The sequence below is a fragment of the Mesitornis unicolor genome, unplaced genomic scaffold, assembly GCF_000695765.1.
Source record: "Mesitornis unicolor isolate BGI_N332 unplaced genomic scaffold, ASM69576v1 scaffold21236, whole genome shotgun sequence".
NCBI classification, from domain to species: domain Eukaryota; kingdom Metazoa; phylum Chordata; class Aves; order Mesitornithiformes; family Mesitornithidae; genus Mesitornis; species Mesitornis unicolor.
In genome coordinates this window covers 58,113-77,332 of record NW_010190578.1, presented here as the reverse complement: position 1 = coordinate 77,332, position 19,220 = coordinate 58,113, and the positions used below count along the sequence as shown (strand labels likewise).

The following is a 19,220-nucleotide window of genomic DNA, read 5'->3' as shown; positions in this document are numbered from 1 at the left end:
CACAGAGAGCTTTTGTGACACCCGGGATTTGTCTCGTTAATAATGAGCTAATTGCTAGTGAGTGGAAATCAGTGAACTACACAAGTGGAGATCAAGAGAACAGTATTAATCTGAAAAAAAATATAATCAGTGAAATACTTGATAGTGAGGCTTGCTCTGTATTTGAGGCTTATTCATTACCAGCTATGATGGAACAAAACAACCAGAGGGAGCTGAAAGACTTGGTTGTCCCTGTCAGAATTGCATTCAGTCAGATTTGAAAGCTGACAGAAAACTCTTGTAACTAGTAGCAGCTTGGTGCTAAAAGAAGATATGACCAGAAATTGTACTGTGGGTTGAATGGTCTGTAAAAACCAAAAAAAACCCGCAAGCAAGAAAAGCTTCTAGTTGTGATACTACTGGTGTTTGTTTTGCATTTGTTTTATTTTTGACTGACATCCTCTTATCTACTTCTCTCAAACTTCTTCATTAGGGATTTTTTTTTTCCACCATTTGTGGAGTAAATAAAGAAGAGAGATGATATTGAAAGCAGTTGTGCTGCTGGGCTGTGCTCTGGGCATCAGCGCATTCCCCATGGAAGACCCTGAAGATGGAGGCAAGCACTGGGTGGTGATCGTTGCAGGTTCAAACGGCTGGTACAACTATCGACACCAGGTAAGGACCACTGCTTTCACATGCAGATGCTGGTCACGCTCCTGAAAATGCCTGCTCTGGGACACATGGGGAAATGATAGCTGCCTAGAGTAGTTCAGCCCTTTGTCATGTGGGCAAGTGCTTCTACCTCTAGACTTCCAGGAGCATGTGAAGCTTTGCATCTTTCCATTTGTTTTCCTCTTTTCCTTATGTCATGGAAAAGCTCCAGTTAAAAAATCTGTGAAGGCTGTAAATGCACAATATATTTTTATGGGGTGGAGGACATGCAGAAGGGGGTTCTTTTTAACCTGAGTCAGTTTGCTCGCTGTGTTTGATGGCATGGCCTCAGAGTTGTGTTGGCACAAAAGGATGTGGTGCACCGGGGTACAGGAATCAGAGTGAATGGCAGAAAGAGGAGAAAAGGGAACAGGAACTCCTGGGTTTGACACGGCTGTCGAAGCCAGTGTGTTGTGGAATTGTGGTTGAGTGTCAGGATGGACAGGATTAAATGCAAGTGACTTAACTCTGATTAAGTTCAAGACTTATAATCAGCAGTCAGGAGACTATGGCAGTTTTTCCCTTTGAGGAATTCTTGGGCGATTCCTTAAACAGATTAACCTACACTTAAATGCAGTCTTTGCTCTAAACTCAGAACTACCTTTTGCTTTTCTGGAGAACAGGATCCATATAATTCTGATTTCTCTACACATTGGGATAATGGTTTTAAACTAGAGAAGGGTAGAGTTAGATTGGATATTAGGAAAAAGCTCTTCAATAGGAGGGTGGTAGGTCACTGGCACAGGTTGCCCAGAGAGATGGTGGAGGCCCCATCCCTGGAGATATTCAAGGTCAGGCTTGATGGGGCTCTGAGCAACCTGATTTGATAACACTGTCCCTGCTCACTGCAGGGGTTGGACTGGATGAGCTTTAAAGGTCCCTTCCAACTCAACATATTCTATGATTCTATTTGTATATTTCTAAATGTTAGGAAAATAGTTTACTATTTGGTTAAGTTGAACTTGAAGATTGTACAAAACCAGCATTTTTATAGTTAAACTGTATTAAATGTACCGGCTACATAGATCAAGCTGATTTGCTGAACACTAAAACTTTTAAAGTATTTCTTATTTTTACTGTAACTGCCTGTAAAATGTAGAGCGGCTTCATCCTCTGTATCTGTGTTGATTCAGGAAGGAACAAGCTTTCTGTGTGCTTGGGTTTTCTGTTTGTTTCTCCTCCCCTCAGCTCACAATCAGTTTGAGGCTTTCAGCACAGTGATGAGCTTAAAACTAAATGAACCAGACTGACAACCTTGTTGCATCTGAAGAGAAACCTGTTACAGAGAGATGCCAGCTCAACACTTTGACAAACTGGTTTTAGAGATTTTGCCTGCTCCTTGAGGTCTAGCTATCACCTGATCACTGTAGCTGCGATATTACAGCCTTAATATAAGCCATTCCTATTTCAAATTAAATCTATGAAAAAGGAGATTTTAAAAGTTGAAATCAGAAAACAATTATAAAAATACTTGTGTTGTATTCGATCACTGCCCACCCTGAGGTGTCTAAATATAATTACTGAGTTGTGCTCTGGTGGTTGCCATTGCTGTATAACCAGTCTTACTGGCTCCCGTCCACTGTAGGAGGAGTTAATACTGCAACATTCATTCTTTAAATAAAATTATGTTTTTTTGAAGCTGTGGCTCCTGAGAATTACTTTTCTACAGTTGCCCAAACATAGGGTTTTAACCTTTCTGTCAGTGAGCCTTCAATGGCAAGTATACCTGCCAGGTGTAATGGAGTTACGAAGAACACAAGATGCACACTTACACATTTGTGTCCAACAACAAATCCTTTGAACATGCCAGTTTCACAGAGGCAAACTAACTTTTGAATGTAGTCATGCTTTGCAGACAGTTAAGTAATTACTTTTCAAGATTAGAAAAAAGAGAGAGATATTTCTTTGAACACCTTCATTTTGAAGATAAAGTCAACTAACAGTGCAAAATATCTGCAATTGTTCTGAATTTCAGTCCAAGAAAATTCTGTTTTAACCTCTACTGCTTGCTTCACGTACAGTATAAAAATTTGCAGAAAGTTAAAATTAGAACACCACTAATAATCTGACCAAATTTATGAAATCTGTCATAAAATAAGAGAGTCTGTGTGAAGGATCCTTCAGAATGGGGCTGAGCTCCTGTCCTGGGCAAGCTATGGTGCCTCTGACTTGCTGGGAAAAGAACCAATTCCCAGAAGATGCAGCACATCAGCAGCCTGTGCAGTCTTGCCCAGCCGCCTTTTGTGGTGAACCTTAAGGGCCTGGCGGGAGTGAGTGCCCGTGGTGGGAGGGCGAACAGTGAGACAAACGCAGCAGTTCACGGGAAACCCACTGTGTGTGTGCCACGAAGAGTAATCCAGAGAAGGGCGCCTTGGGCATGAAAAAACTGGGGAAACTTGTTCCCAGCAGAACTAGCTGAACCACAGACTCTTAGGAAAGATATACAGAGGAGGACAGGTACTACAGAAATCTCAGGAGTTATAACAGATTTTTGGGAGCATTATGCAGACTGATAACCATGTCTTTGAGTGTGTTAGTACTCCCTGTCTTCCAGTGGTGGAAGCAAAAGCACTGTAAGTATGCAAATTAATTGCTCAAGTCACTTACAGTGGAACCAGGAGTAAGACCTGGACTTCCAGATCTGCATTTCATCCATCATGAAAGTTATTCCCTAGGGAACACCTGCAGAAAAGCACGTTATTTTTCAGTAGAAAAATAGCTGTACTGTCAGAAAACAAAGCAGCGCCCCAGGGCTGCAGATTTGTGTAACTCTTTGCTTTTCAAGGGAGAAACTGCAGAATAAAGCTTGTTGCAATTCACTTTCCTCCTGCCATCACCTTTCTTCCTCAGAACTTCTCTGATCTTGCCTGTGTATACGTAAATTTGTAGGTGTGAATGTTCCTGTAAGTAGTTGCTCAGTGTGACAGTTTGTTATTACTGGACTGGTTGCTATTCCCTATGTGCAACTAAACATTCATAGTATCCCTTTGTAACTTGAGACCTCAGCTGACACATCTCTGGGTTTCAGTTACTCAGTTCAGCTGTTCAGTTAATAAATGATGTCGTGTGTTTGTATTACATTTATATTTTGTGAGCTCCAGTTGTTTGCATGCTGGCTGCACACAACAGAGCCAAAACATACTCTGTTGCCTTCTGCAGTAGTTACCTGATGGCAGGATGTGTTCATCTGACTTAAAGAAAACATAAAAGGAGGAGAAGACGACCATGCCTTCAAAAATGTCTGTAATTTCATACGTGAAAAGTTGTGGGGAAAATAGTCCATCACTGCATGCTGTATAGACCCTGCGAACAATAAGTTTGTAAAGACTGTGCAGGCCCTGTAAACACTGAGTTTGCACCTGTAATCTCAAGGAATCTGAAACTCCTTCCAGGACTTTTAATTCAGCTGCCAGTGGTCAGGATCCAGTATCAGTGGTGCAAACCTCAAGTGTAGACAAGATAAGGAAAAAAACCAGTTTGCACGTATCTAGGAGTGAGATTCACACCTGGCAGGCACTTGTTTCCTCTGTGATAGCTGAACTGTGACTGTTTGCTAATCAGGATGATCTAAACTCATCTTACACATTCATCTCATTAAGTTCCTAAAATAAATTTAAAGTGTTTTAATTGTATACAGCCCAATGTGATAGGCTTAATGTCACTGCAAAGCTCATTTGTATACTGCTTTCTGCTTGTGCTTCTCAGTTCTTTGGTGCTGGATTTTTCGTTTTCTTTCCTTTGGAAGGAAATGACATGTTCCCTTCTGCCTCTTAGCAGTTATTCTGACTTCTCTATCGCAGCTTTTTTGATTATCAGACTGGCTGCTATTCCCTAAATGCAGCTAAGCATTAGGTATACCAGAAAGAGTACTCCCCTCATGTCCTGGGAAAGTGGCTCAGCTCTCTACTATGCAAAGAGCTAGAAATCTGGAAAGCTTAGTAACACACATGAGCAAATACAGCACTAAACGCTATTGGTAGACTTAGAGAACGAGCCAAGAAACTAGTTCTCCTTAAGAGAAATATAATTTTGTATGTACTTCTGCCTCTCCTGCAAGATGATTATACCAGCTAACTCAAACATAAAGCTGGCTTCATAAACTGATCAGAAAGACAGATGAATGATTTCTGGATATTCCAAAAAACATAGTCAGTGGAAAAGCCTGATGTGAAACACAGTCCTACTAAAGGTGGAGTACATACTTGAGAAAAATAGCTGAAAAAGTCTGGCAGAATTAAAATGCTGAAAATAAAAACATTTGAATTTGCATACATGAGTCTGTTTCCAGTTGTTGTCTCTAGTCTTACAGTTACCAAGCTTGATGCCCCAGGGACTGTATTTATTCCGGGTTTTGGGGCAGTATCTTAGTCCAGAACAGTCCTAAATTCTCCAGTCTTGCAGGTAACAGACATTAAGAATGCCTTGGCTACTTGGCTTCACTTAACATTTCCTCACTGTGCTTACAAAACTGTAGCTGAAGCTATGGGAAAACCTTTCCTAAGCTCTTAATGCAGTTATAGTTTTTGGCTGATTCACTTACATATGTTTAAGCAAGGGAATGAAACATGGCTGGCATTTTAGATGTATTCTTCTATCGTGCTTGTATCTTAAGAGTTCATTCATTTTTAGGCTATGGCATTTCAGTGTAGCTGTAATGGGAACAGTGCCATTTTTCAATGAAGCTGCCAGTTCATTACACATGCTTTTTAGCCATGAACGTAGCAGTCATAAGACCAGAAGTAACCAATTTCACAGAAGTCCAAGCTTTTCCCATTAGGAACTACATGTGCATGCATGTGTCATAAACCAACTTGATTTTTCCAAAAATCCTCCCCTCAAGCAGTCTGCTTGAAAGCTGTGTCACTCAGATGTATATAAGCAGCTGTACGGCAGAGGAAATTACAGGAATTGGGGGTTTTTTTCCTTTAAGAATTTCCCCCAAATGTGCATTTTGGGAAACAAAATGCCCATCCCAGGAAAAGAGAGGAATTCCACCTTTGGTCCCCATGCTTTCAAAAATCTAGGAGTTAATTATTTCAGCATAGATCTTCCGTAGAAATTTGCTGAGGTAGCAACAGGTTTAGACTAAGCTGGGGATGAAAGGTCTGAACCATGCCATTAACAGTGTCCATTTTGGAGCTGGCATGTGAGCCCAGCTGTGCAGCAGCAGCTGTCCAGCTACAGCTTTCCTTCAAAATCACCCCAAATCATGGCCACAGAAGTGTGATTTGCATTTAGTGGCGAATTTATCCAGTGAAGGTTCATAGCATTCGTTTCACACACTAAACCAACAAGAATAATGCCAACAAGAGATCTGGAACAATGTTAGCTACCTCTTTTAGGGTGGATTACAGGTACAGCTATGCCAGAAATATTTCTGGAAGAAACAAGGCAGAAATAGTGGTATTTGAGAGGCAGTTACACATCAACAGGAAATACTCTAGATCTGCATACACCTCCCTAATCTAGCAGGAGACTCTTTCTATTCTGGTTTTATAGAGATTTCTTTTTTCACGTAGAAAAAAACATGGGCGAGAACAGGAGGAGCATGTGACCAACATCAAAGGTGGGCAGTCAGTTCAGCAATAAACTCTGCAACAAAACCCAACCATTTACTCAGAAATGTCCAACTTCAGCCAGTGGAGTTTTAGCAGCAAAACCTATGCAGCTTTAGCAGCTTTAGCCTATGTTGGTCATACAATTACACTACCAGGAGGTACAGTTAGGACATAGTGGGCAAAAAGTCTCCTCACTCCTTCCTTCCAATTCATTGACAGACAAAAAGCTGGTAACATGCATTTGCGAAGCTTAACTAATTTTAGGTACTTTGGTGTTAATTTAAACACCTCTGAAGTCCCTACTGGCCAGCCATGTGTCTATGGGAGCACAGACACTCGTTGGTTGAAGATACTGATATTATATCACTATAGTACGCCTACGCATTTCCTTGTGTTGCCAGCCTATATTATTTTCTGTCAGCATAACAGAACTGTGTTTTGCATCGAGGGTGAGAGGAGATCTATGATTTACTTATCAGCCAGTGTAGAGATGCCCCTCAGTTAGTGTTTTCTTCTACTTTTGCTTGGGTTGCTTCTGAAAATCGAATACATGTTTAGACAAACCTGCACTCTGCAGTTTCATATTATATGTGATGCCTTTTATATCTGTTTAACCCCTACCTTTTGCCTTGTTGAGGCAGCAGCTGGTATAATGACATGCAAGGAAATGGAAAACTATAAACAGTGGAAGTTACCTGGAATAGGTGGAAGAGGACATAGGCTGACCTGCAGAGTAGGAAGTGGAACTTCTTTAGTAAGGACAATGTAACATTCAGGGTTAATCACGTGAGGAGATTTTGCTGTGGGAGAGTTCACCAGCATTGAATGTGCCTCACCCTTCCCAGACTCTTGCACAACTAACCTCTCTTTTCAGCTTCAGCCGCACTTAGAAGATCAAAGATTATAAAGTGACAGGAGTTTACAGTGTCCTTTCACTTAAACTAGTCAAAATCACTAATACTTCCAACTTATCTGAATGTACGTAGGTTCTCTTAAACCACTCCAGTTTGGCTTACAAACTAGCAAACCTGATTAGTTCAAGAGACACAGGCTTTAAGGTTTGCTTCTTGACTGCATTTGGAGTGTGCATTTGTTAGATGAGATTTCTTCTGTGAAATCTGCACAGCTTTTCTAGCCTGTGGTAGGTTGTAGTTGTAGAGTTTAGGAATTGTTTTTGGTATCCCTTTAGGTCATTCACAGACTGCAAGTATAAAAGAGAATTATTTGGACTGGAGTTGCTAAGAATTTAGTATTCTGATAGAGGTTTGTGTTTACTGTAATATCACTTTGATGAGTATTGTTATTTCTGCATCATGCAAAGATGGTTCTGTAAAGAAAATCTGCTTATTCATATCCTGTACAAGTCAGGAGAAGAGCCAGAATAGAAATTCTGCAATTCTGTTCTCCGCTGAAATCTGTTTTCTTGCCCTGAAGTTGCTCCAGTGTTACTCTACAAGAACGCATACGAATACATACATTTCCTTAACCAAAATTCTTATCTAGTAACCTAAATTTAATAAAATCTTTCCAGAGATGAGATTGGTAAAACATAATTGCTTAAACCAAGAACAGTCTTTGATGCTTAGTCATGCAGGCTTAGTACAGAACTAATTGAAATTGGTGGAAATCCAACTCTTTTCTTCTTCTGCTTGGCACACTTTGGATTTGTCTGTCAGTGCACAAGGTTTTCGTTTAGGTTTTTTCACAGAACACAGACCATTGCTGAGAAAATTTTGTTAAATTTTGTTATCTGTATCAAGTCTGAAGTAACTTGTGGTTTCCGTTTAAATAAATAATAGAAATAAGTAAATGAGAGAGATATTTTAATCATAGTCTCTATTATTAATGCAACTACTCCTAGTTGGTGAATGACATGGTGTTTTGGTTTAACCCTTGCATTTCATCCCTTTAGAAACCCTCAATTTCTTATGTAGAATGCAGTTTCTTCTGGACAACAGCCTGCTCTTAGGTCTACAAAGCCGTTTTTCTTCTGGTCTCAAAGGTTAAATCTCTGTTAAAGCTAGTAATGAAAATCTGCTTCCTTTCAGGCAGATGTGTGCCATGCGTACCAGATTGTACACCGAAATGGAATTCCAGATGAACAGATCATTGTCATGATGTATGATGACATTGCTGATAATGAAGAGTAAGTGATGAGCATGCACTACTCACAAACTGTATGGTTACTACAAGTATGCCATAGTCACCAATGTGTTTTGAGTTTGCCGTAGTTTTTGTAAGAAAAGCTTTTAAATCCGCATGTAGTATGCATAGATGACATCTTATCCATTAGCACAATAATTCTCCTTTGAAATGTGCTCATGAGCTTTCTAAGCCTTACTTCACAACTCAGAATCAGTTGTGTCACTGAGGACTGCAGAGCTTCCTTGTTATAAGAGTAAGTGATATTAACTCATAGGCGTAACAGTTTACAGCAGATAAATAGCCTAAAACCACAAACAAAGCTCCATGTATGACTCGCAGGGATTTTTGAAAGTGCATTATTAGATTCATTCCCAGAATGTACATTCAACAAAGAAGTGTACATATCCCGTTCTTGGTGACTGACTGGAGCTTTCTGTATGAAAGAGTTCAGTTTTACAGCCTCTGATTCTGAGACAACTTCAGCAAGAATCAGCAAACTTCACATGCAGAAGATGATAGTAAATTAGACCACTCACCTACATCTGCAGATTAATTGGCATTAATATTGGGATATTTGAAGGTGCTCTGAGGGTAAGAGCACCTGAGGTGAGCATATGTAACTGAAGTGAAAAGGCCTTTATATTCTGAGACGACTTCTGAGACGTGGTGCAAGTACCCATAGTCTCATATGGGCAATCTGGTCATTCAGGACAGTTCAGATTGTTTCCTAGATGTTCTGTGGTCATTGTGTGGCACATGACTAATTATTCATATTTATGTCCTGTTTAACTTTCAGAAATCCAACAAAAGGCATTGTCATCAATAGACCTAATGGCACAGATGTGTATGCTGGAGTCCCCAAGGACTACACAAAGGAGGTAGGAATGAAACACCATTCCCCAGGGAAGGTCCAGCATTAGCCAATGCTCTGAATAAATCCTTTCAGCCTGTAGCTTACACTGAAAAATGCACATAGTATAAAGCCTCCATCTTATTCACCTGCATGGTTTGGCATGAAGTTTGGTGTTTGTAAGATGAATGTAAACAATAGATGCTTTGAAGTGAAGCAGAGGTCCTAAAAGTAAACCTTTATGCTATTTCTGTGCTGGCACATGAAATAAAAGGAGGAAAAGTCTTGCATTCTTAAATGTTGTAACTCAATCTGAAGAACAGCTATGTAAGACTAATTGTTTTGTTAAATCAGAACAGTTATCCAATCACTTGGTGATTTCATGATTCAGTATATGAGTGAATCATCAGTGGTTAATACATTATATAATAATAGATTGAAAAGGATGGCCAGCTAAACTTGCCATCCCTGCATGGATTCTGACTTTCAGAAGCCATCATTCTAAATGAAGATTTTGTTGTGTTTATGATCAGATTTGGCTTTAATCCTCTTAAACCCTTAGGATGTTACTCCAAAGAATTTCCTTGCTGTTCTCAGAGGAGATGCAGAAGCAGTGAAGGGAGTGGGATCAGGAAAAGTATTGAAAAGGTAAGAGAAGTTTAATTTAAAAAATAATTGCATGTGTAGTAAGGCGATTGAAGCTTTGAATGTAGTGAAATGGAATTACAGTTTAATGCAAAAAAACTTTGTGATTGAAAAAGTAGTGTAAGCAAATAACCTTGTAATTGATGTATTATGCTTATGGTATTTGTAAGTTAAGTTACACAAATTATTGTAAGTTTGACAATATTCTGATATTTGAACAATAATAAATAGTAGACGGGCTAAGTAGAATGCAAGATCTATAATTAATAGACGTAGTTTATAAAGGCTGATATAATTTAGATGATTCAAGAATAAAAGTAATAAATTTGAGGGCTTTATTTGAAGACAGTTATTCATATTGCTTCTACAGAGTTTGAGATATGAATGTATGATGCCTGTTTACTAAGGTGTGTTATATTTCTGACTCAATAGTGCTAGTAAAAAGTTATGTTATTTTTCTGTGTATGGTATTTCCTGTAAAACCGTTAAAATTTAAATTTGACCATTTAAAAGGACTAACCTAGTTAAAGAAAAATAGTGTAAGTGCCCATCGCACAGTGTAATTTTAGAGACAAAGCAATGAAACAGAACAGATGAATCCTGCCCTGACACTGGGGAGAATAAAAATGAAAGAGCAGGCCAGTAATCAAATAAGTTGTTGCTCTGAATTTAAACTTCATTCCTGAAAAGCAGAGATAGAAAATGATATATGCAAGGCATACAGGCAAAAAGTTAATCAATTGCTGCACAGTTACTAGACTGTTCTCTTCTAGAAGCTGAAATGAGTCAAGAGGTGACTCTTAGGCATTTTTAATTTAAAAATAAAGTACTTCAGTACACACCTCACCTGGGAAAGCTTGATGTTACAAATCAAATAAAGGAGTAGCAATGTAGAGGGACTCTTAGCTACTCAGGAAGACCACTTGAACCCACATATAAAAGTCTTAGTTATTTACATTTCGCCTTGGTTGAACTTTTTCAATTCAACCAAGAGTGGGAGCCAGAATAATAACACACAGCCCTTCTTTGTTAGGCTCAGTTGTGTGGATTTCCAAGTAGCCTGACTTTGCTATTGGGTGGGACAAAAACTCAGTTACGTTCCTCCAAAAGGCTTCCAGATTGTCTTCCAGGTTGTTCCCTAACCAGAGAGTTATTGGCTAGGCAGAAAGCTGAGCAATGTCCCCTTGAGCTGCTGCAGTTGCACCTCTTTGCAGTCAGGAAAGAGCAAGAGGAAATACAGATTCCTGGACCACTGGTACAGAGGAAGAGAGAAGGGTTTGGGGTCTCCTTCCAATCTGTTCACATTATTTTATCTTTAATTGTCCCCAAATACTATTTAAAAGTAAAATCCCTTTGCAAATCTGTCTGTTAGAGCAAAACCTTAATATCCCCCAAGCATAGTCTGTTTGCTTTAGAGTGCAATAAAACTCTACAGCAAACAGTGAACTACACAGGCTGGAAAACTGGTCTGTATCCCTGTTTTCACTCCTTGAGGAGACACTCATAAGCACCCAAAGTAGTATGCTTTGGGAGGAAAAAGATATTACCAAGAGGAGGAGGTGCTTGAGCTGTATTATTTTCAAGTATTGACATGTCTTGGCACTGGGAAGCAGGTGATTTTGTAATGAAGATTAGGTTGGAGTGGTTAGAAAGAATTTGTTTGCAATTTTTTTATTACAGTGGTCCCAAGGATCATGTGTTTGTTTATTTCACTGACCATGGAGCTCCAGGACTTCTGGCTTTTCCTGATGATGATGTAAGCATTTTGGGGGATTACTTTGTCATGAAAAAATTCTTTTTAGTAACATACTAAAATAATAAGTAATAAATATAAACCACAAAAATATTTGATTCAACGCCATATTGAAGGGTGAGGCAGAAAAGGAGCAGTATTCTCCTCATTGCCCCAGTTTGGATTTTTTCTAGTTTGAATCTGAGCATTCAAGTTGAAATTAAGTTATGTCTTTTAATATTACATTGGACTTTGGTAGTCCAAGCAGACTGTTTTACACAGGTATGACTTGGCTTTCTGGTGGACCATAGACATTATCTGGGACCATTACTCATCATTTCTGGAGTGGTAAATACTGGAACATTGTGTTTCAGAAAGGCAAAACACTGAATATATTTAATGGGAAACAATAAACATATTCACAACAGTTAGTATTTATTCCTATTAAGTGAATTATGTGTCTACTGAACCTAAGTGGTTTTAATACAAGCCTTCTTATTTTACAGCTTCACGTGAGGGACTTGAATAAGACTATTTGGTACATGTATCGCCACAAAAAGTACCGTCAGGTAAATAAGCATATCAGAAGTTGTGAGATTAGAAGAGCAGCTGGCATGGAAGAGAGAGATTTGTCTTCATTTTGAGAGCTGTTTAAAGCAGGAGGGAGCTGTTGCAACACAATTTTGCATTAGGATTTTGCACTTAAAAGGATTGATCCTCTCCAAATTTTTGCTTTCCATTTTTAGTTTACATTTGCAGTCAACATTCAGATGTGCAGAGTACTGCATTTTAGTAATGGTATATACTCCGACCGACCATGAAGAAACAACATCTGTAACTGCCGCACCCTCATGAAGTGTACCCGACTTGTTCTTCCTGTGCTTTGTTCACTGCAGACTGCACTGCTACTACAGGAAGTTTGTATCGACCCTGTGTTTCTCTTACAGTTAACAATATAGTTTAAGAGACTGTACCTCTTGTCAGAAAATTCCGTGCATTTATTTTATTGCAAGTAGGTTTAAGCAGAAAAATTAACACTTGGAACATTTTAGTAGTTTACCTTTTTAAAACAACTTTCTGTGGTAATCTGTCTGCTGTGTATTTATGAACAGATCCCTGTGGATTGTGTAGAGATTAATAGCATCTTTTCACTGTGATTATGCTTCCTTTTTCCAAATAGTTTAGTTCCCAAACATGAAAAATTGATCTCATTGCTTTTCTGTTTTATTTTGTAGCATTATGGGTAGCTTTTGTTTCAGGGATAGCAGTACAGGCCAACTAGCTACAGCTGAAAAAGCACTGAAGGACTTTCCTCCATTTCCTCATGGAATTTCTTAAGGTCTCTGATTTATTTTATAGATGGTTTTTTACATTGAAGCATGCGAGTCTGGATCTATGATGAATCATTTGGCTGATAATATCAATGGTGAGCAATCAGTTAACTTACTGAACTTAAATGTCACAACTTGTCACAGGCAGAACCTAAACAGGTACTGTATCAAGGATAGGTTCAAGGCACTTTATGTAGCTTTAGCAGGGGAGCACAAGAATTAGAAGGAGTAATATTTTCCATTTATGGGAAGTTCATTTTAAAGAATTAGTAGAGTCTTATAAGGACTATTAGGGCTTTCAGTTTCTTGCAAATGAGAAGTTGAAAAAGAATTTCTGTTCAGGAATTATGCGGTTGCCCTTAACTGGTAGCAGTTAAGTTATCCTGACACAGGTGGGAAGTTTCTGCCCTCAGTTTCACTGAGTAGCAAAGGCACTTGTGAGACATCATTGCCAACCAATTTTGCGACACTCTCTTGCACAATAACCCAAGAAGTGGAAGTCAGATTTTTTGGGGTTTCTAAGATCTTTCATGGCTGGGACCTCAGCCTTGAGAAAGATGAGGAATCACATTTTCAAAGTCCTGCTCTGTGGCAGGGACACTGGGTGCTCTGGCTTTCTTGTAGTTTGAAGCTGTGATTTTAGGGAAGACCAACCATGTGCTATCCACAGCATCCTGGGTCTTTGGCCCTGGAGTTCGCTGCCTGGCACCCATCTAGACTTCTTACAGCCCTATCAAGGATTTACAGAAAGTACACACAGAATGTTTCATATTGACCGTGCTTCAAAATAAATGCTGAGTGAAGCAGCATTTTTCAAAGTTTGTTCTGTTAGAAATTTCCAGTCTGAGAACTCTGGTTTTATCACCAGCTCTGCCACAGACATACAAAGGCAGAAAATGGACAATTTATATATTACACTACAAAGCTGTCTTGGGCAGCCTTCAATAGTGAACTGTAAAGCTTAACTGGATGCTCAGTAAGCATTTTAAAGAGTGCTAAGAGCAGCACATTCCTTCAAAGCCAAGATTTAAGACTGTTTTTTTGGCTTTTGAACTTCAGATGCACTCCGAGTGAGAACAACACTATAGCTATATAAAAGCATGGGTAACACTTTCATTTTGAAATGTGGACTTCCCTTCAGTTACACAAGTATGCTATGAGTTGACTTTGGCGAAAAGCCAAAATACCTTTTGTCTTAATACCTGTAGAGACATGTTGACAGTATTTCTGTTGCGTTAGAGATGGCTTACTGGGATACTGTGCTTGGGGCAGATGTTGTAGAGATTTGGTTTGCTTTTCTCAGTATACAGTGTTAACCAAGAAACGGTATTACTTAGAAGGTAGCATTTTCTGGAAGAAAAAATGATTTATGGGATTTACTAGAAGTTTGGGAAAACATCCTCATTATTTTAATAAATATATAGATGGTTGTCTGTGCACAGTGTTCTCAGGCAGTTTTCTAAATATTGGATTTTTCCCTCAGAAGTGCATATTATTTTTTAAACATCTCAGACCACACATTTGGCAGCAAGGAAGGAGCTCTTATAACAGCACTGAGAGTGACTGCACAGAATGATTAACAGGCTTCTTTCCTTCCTGCTATTTACAAGTAAATGATGGAAAGCCAGAGTACTTACACAAATATATCATGTGCAGTGAAGTACAAAAGCATGGTAAAATAGATTACTTTCTATTTTGTCTTACAGTTTATGCAACAACAGCTGCCAATCCCAGAGAGTCATCTTATGCGTGTTACTATGATGACGAAAGGCAGACTTACCTTGGGGACTGGTACAGTGTGAATTGGATGGAAGATTCAGATATGGTAAGTTATTTAGATAAGGTTTCTGCATTTCCATGCATGAAAAATCACTAGGCTTTTGAAAAATAGCTCCTTTACAGGATTTGTGAAAGTCTTTTCTTTTTTACGAGACTGAAATCACCAAATTATTTGTATGGGCCACTAAATTTATTTCTGAAACTAACTTTCAGAAACATTGTCTTCTTTTTTTGTTATTTAAAAGATTAGAAACTGTCTAACTTCTAGTTTCAGATTCACATAATCTTGATTTGCTCATCTGAGACCACATCTCCGAATTTGTTAAAGAAATTGGGCAGTTCAGTAAGTTGTACCTGTGCTGCAGGGATCCTTAAATACTGAATTGTGGCTAAGCCATTTATTAGCATAATGGAAAACAGTATTAATGAAACTAATCCGGGATTTGTATGCTAGCCCACTTCCTTCTTGCCCATTCGCTGGGAAATCAGGAGATCACTAAAAGCAATTTGAGAATATGCTGTCAAACCTTCTTTACAATTTTTACTTTTATCTATTTCAAAGGTTGTATAGCTCTTGCCCTTTACTTCCTTCTACATAGTGGGAGCTATGACCCTTTCCAGGTTTCCTTGCATTTTTAGAATAGCTGAATTTAAGTATCTGTGACCACATGGAAGTTTCTCCATGCAGGAGGATCTCAGAAAAGAAACACTCCACAAGCAGTTTCAACTGGTGAAGAAACGCACCAACACCAGCCATGTGATGCAGTATGGAAACAGAGTATGTATTCCAGTGGGCTTCCTGGTCTGATATATCTTAAAACCTTTGCACCCTATACTTCCATCGCTTAGAAATACCAAACAAAAACCACCTCTTTAAATTGGCAGGGTTGATTTTGAAAACAAAACTGTTCATCTCAGTAGACCACTTAGCATTCAAGAGATGATGTTCCTGATACTGAAGGAAATACGTCCTTGTATTTTGCTTTAATCCAAGTAGTCAGGATATGAGACAAGCTCTGCCAGTGATTTAACACTTCACTTCAGCTGAGGGCAGGAAGGGTATTTACCACTTTCAGGCATATTATGAATATTAATAAAATATTAATAAGTACATTGATCCCTCAAATGGGGAGAGCCTAGAGGTGATATATCATGTATAATAGTCCTGTTATTCAATGTGTTAATAGAAACACACATTAAATATTTGTTAAAAAAAACGAAGTCAGATTATTTAACCTGATGGTCTTTTCCCCTGCAATGAGTTTTGGAAGTAAAAGTTGCCTGGTTTTTGGCAGCCTTGACCTTGTATTAAAAACCCAACATTCGTATGCAGACACACAAACTTACAACCCTATGATCTCCTTTATTTTCTGCAGTAAAGCAAGTTTACAGAGTTAGGTTTGAATGACAAAGCAAGACTACCTGCTGAAGTGACTGACAGTTTCCATTTGTTTATTTTCTAACCTTCAGAGCATCTCCTCCATGAAAGTGATGCAGTTTCAGGGCATGGGGAAGAAAGCTGTCCCTATTTCTCTGCCGCCTGTAGACCACCATGACCTGATGCCTAGTCCCGACGTGCCACTTGCAATCATGAAAAGAAAGCTGATGGCTACCAATGACATTTATGAGGCTAAGAGGATTGCTGGAGAGATGAAAACACACCTGGAGGTAAGCAAAAAATAAATAAATCTTGAACTACGTGGTCAAGGTCAGATTTATTTCCATGATAAGCAGTGGGAGAAGTAACGCCGCTGAAGCCAATGAGATTGCTTCCAGTTTTTGCAAATTGTAACAAAATTACTCTCCAGACTGGTAAAACCTCTGGCTGATGGTTTATTCCTCCTTGAAAATTCAGGGATCTGTTCCACAAGGCACATCCAGTAGTGATTATCTAGGAAAAAGCCAGTCTTGCAGCTTTTATTGACAGAAAATTCCTCATCTGCATCCATAGGGATTCTTGTTGAGAGGAGTTATTCTTTGGTATTAGAGCAACTCTTGTCTCAGCAGAGCTAAAGTCTCCCAAATCAAATAGCCCCTGCAGAATGTTAGCCAGTATTGGTGGTATCTTTCTGGCAGAGCACTACAAGGACAGTGAGTGATTTTTGGTGCCAGCAGTCTGACTTTGTCTCCCTGGTTTTCATTTGTGTGTCAAAAGACAGGCCCAAAAGACTGTGCTAAAAATAAATGCCAAAACTGTGTTTCTTAAAAAGCCCCAGAGTTGAGGTTTAAAGAAAGATAATTTTATTCACAGTCTTCAAATTAGGTTTAGAAAAAGCATGTTTTAAGTTTTTGTTTTGTGTGCAGGTGAGAGAATTTATCCAGGAATCCATGCAAAAGATCATCACCTTAGTAACAGGATCAAAAGAACAGGCCAACCAAATTCTGTCAGACAGATTGACCATCAGCAATTACGACTGCTACCAGTCAGCGGTGAACCACTTCAAAGCTCGTTGCTTCAACTGGCACTTAGCCATGGTAAGTCGAGCATTAGATATAACCTGATACACATACTGGTAAAACAAGCACAGCAGTCATAAGCAGGTGTGCAAAATCAGCTTTTACTGCAAAGCTAGCTTGGGGGCAGTCTTGCAGTTTGGTTTTGTATAAAGGGTGAGTAATACTTTTGAAAGTAGGAAACCACTGCCACTACCTCTGTAGATAAGCAAGAAGATCACTAAAAACAAAACGAAAATATGCTCTAATTTTTGCTAGTTAGTGCTGCCCTTTCATCAACTCCCTCCTCAGAAGTCTCAATATTAAATGTTATGTTTTATTTCTGCTTGAAACCTTTCTACTAGCAAAACAGAAACAGCACCACCACTGTGAATTCATAATCCTAGTAGATTCAGATTTCTAAATTGTGACAGTGTGTTGCATAGTTCTTTGCAATAGCCAACGGAATTCGGTGGCCTTGTTGAATTCCCAAAAGCCACCTTTTAGTTTAGGGCTTTTATAGCTGTCTGATCTTCCTGGGATCCCAGTTGAGGACCAAATCCTGTTGTGCTAAGTACTGTTTAGTCAAAAATAACAGAGGTCAGTTCTTATTCCAGAAAACCCAGTCCCGATGCCAGGCAGGATAACCCAAGCAGGCAGTGCTGTGTGGTAGGGTGAGTCAACAGCAAATTAATTGATTTTAGCAGAAAGCAATGGGATTATGTGGCAGTTAGCCAAGATTTAAGCACTACCTACAAATAAAAAGCAGATGCACTCCCTCAGATGGAGCTTCTCATCAACCAGGCTATTAGTAGGCCACATTGCTCTGTTAAACTTTTAGTTCTTCTTTAGTGTTTTGGGGTTTTATTTGTTTGGTTGGTTTTGTGAGGTTTTTTGAATGAAATTGGTTAGATGGGTGAGCCTTGCCTGAGGAGACAGTGTGCAGCAACAGCTGAATTACCTAATGAAATTCAAAGAGCAAAGTACACAGAAGAAGATCCATTTAGCCTAGCACTAGATTGTCAAGACCAGCAAATAAACACTTTGACTGTCAATAGAATCTCTAAATTACTTCCACAATTTAGTTTGGATTAACAATACCTGCTTTTCATAGTTGAAATTATTAACAATGTTTGTTTATTTCAGTATGAATATGCACTGAGACAGCTGTATGCCTTGGTCAACATTTGTGAAGGAGGATACCCCATTGACAGGTAATGAGGTTCCCAGATACACGGTGTAGTTTTATCTGTGGCTGAAAACACAGAAGCAAATAGCCAGATAATACTGGAAGCGTCTTACTTGTTCTGCTCTGTTGTCCATTTTGGCAGTAAAGTTCTGACTCCAAAGTTAGGAATGCTTATTTTGGAAAACATATCATTATGAGTCCTCTCCCATTCATGATGATCCAGTTCCCCAGTAACCCTTTAATTTCCTTGTTGAAGACCTTCAGGGGAAATTCTAGCCAGTTGGAGGATCCCACAGCACCACATAACATCACATACCATGACTGTTGCGAGGGTGTTGCCCTGCAACTCCTGTGTAATCTTACACTGATGAAGCAAGGTTGGGAACTGCTGTATTTTCTCTGCTTCCCCTCAGCTGCTGGTTCACACCACCACTGCACTGCTGGGCTCTGGTGAGCAAAGGGAATACAGCGCTAGGGCCTTCATCTGTGAGTCTATGGTAGGAAAGTGGGGAAATACTGGTCCAGGCTGACTCATGGTGGTGCAGTAGAGGTGAGGGAAGCTTGGTCTTGAAATTCTGTGTTGGGAGTTTGTAGTAGCAGATGGGATCGTAGCTTGAGAGACATGGGAGAGAAAGAAAAGTGAGAGAGGAAAGCAGAGGGGTAGGGAATGGGAAGGGGGACAGTTAAGGCAACATGCACATGCCACCCAGAAGGTGAAGAACTGCTGTCCCCACTCCTGGTGGCACCCCACTTGCATCAGTTTGGGGAACAGTCTGAGCACAGAGCACCTGGAAAGTTTCTCATTATTGTTCTCTGTTGCAGAATATTCCTGGCCATGGATAAAGTGTGCCTTGGGTATTGATGGAAA

General features: G+C 39.4%; 1 protein-coding gene across 1 annotated transcript; it reads left to right on the top strand.

The window, feature by feature from the left end:
* Positions 1-482: 482 nt before the first annotated feature.
* Positions 483-19,220, top strand: LGMN (legumain). Its single transcript, XM_010186450.1, has 13 exons — positions 483-654; positions 8,297-8,394; positions 9,190-9,271; positions 9,806-9,891; positions 11,569-11,644; positions 12,127-12,189; positions 12,980-13,046; positions 14,658-14,776; positions 15,419-15,508; positions 16,201-16,398; positions 17,035-17,205; positions 18,310-18,377; positions 19,175-19,220. The coding sequence occupies exons 1-13, from the start codon at positions 517-519 to the stop codon at positions 19,212-19,214; spliced, it is 1,296 nt and encodes a 431-aa protein (XP_010184752.1). The 5' UTR covers positions 483-516; the 3' UTR covers positions 19,215-19,220.

Bases quoted from the DNA above. Each gene is read 5' to 3' on its own strand.
- LGMN (XM_010186450.1), top strand. From the start codon at position 517: ATGATATTGAAAGCAGTTGTGCTGCTGGGCTGTGCTCTGGGCATCAGC. The intron at 12,190-12,979 runs GTAAATAAGCAT...TTTATTTTATAG, and splicing joins GCCACAAAAAGTACCGTCAG to ATGGTTTTTTACATTGAAGC. The intron at 14,777-15,418 runs GTAAGTTATTTA...TTCTCCATGCAG, and splicing joins GGATGGAAGATTCAGATATG to GAGGATCTCAGAAAAGAAAC.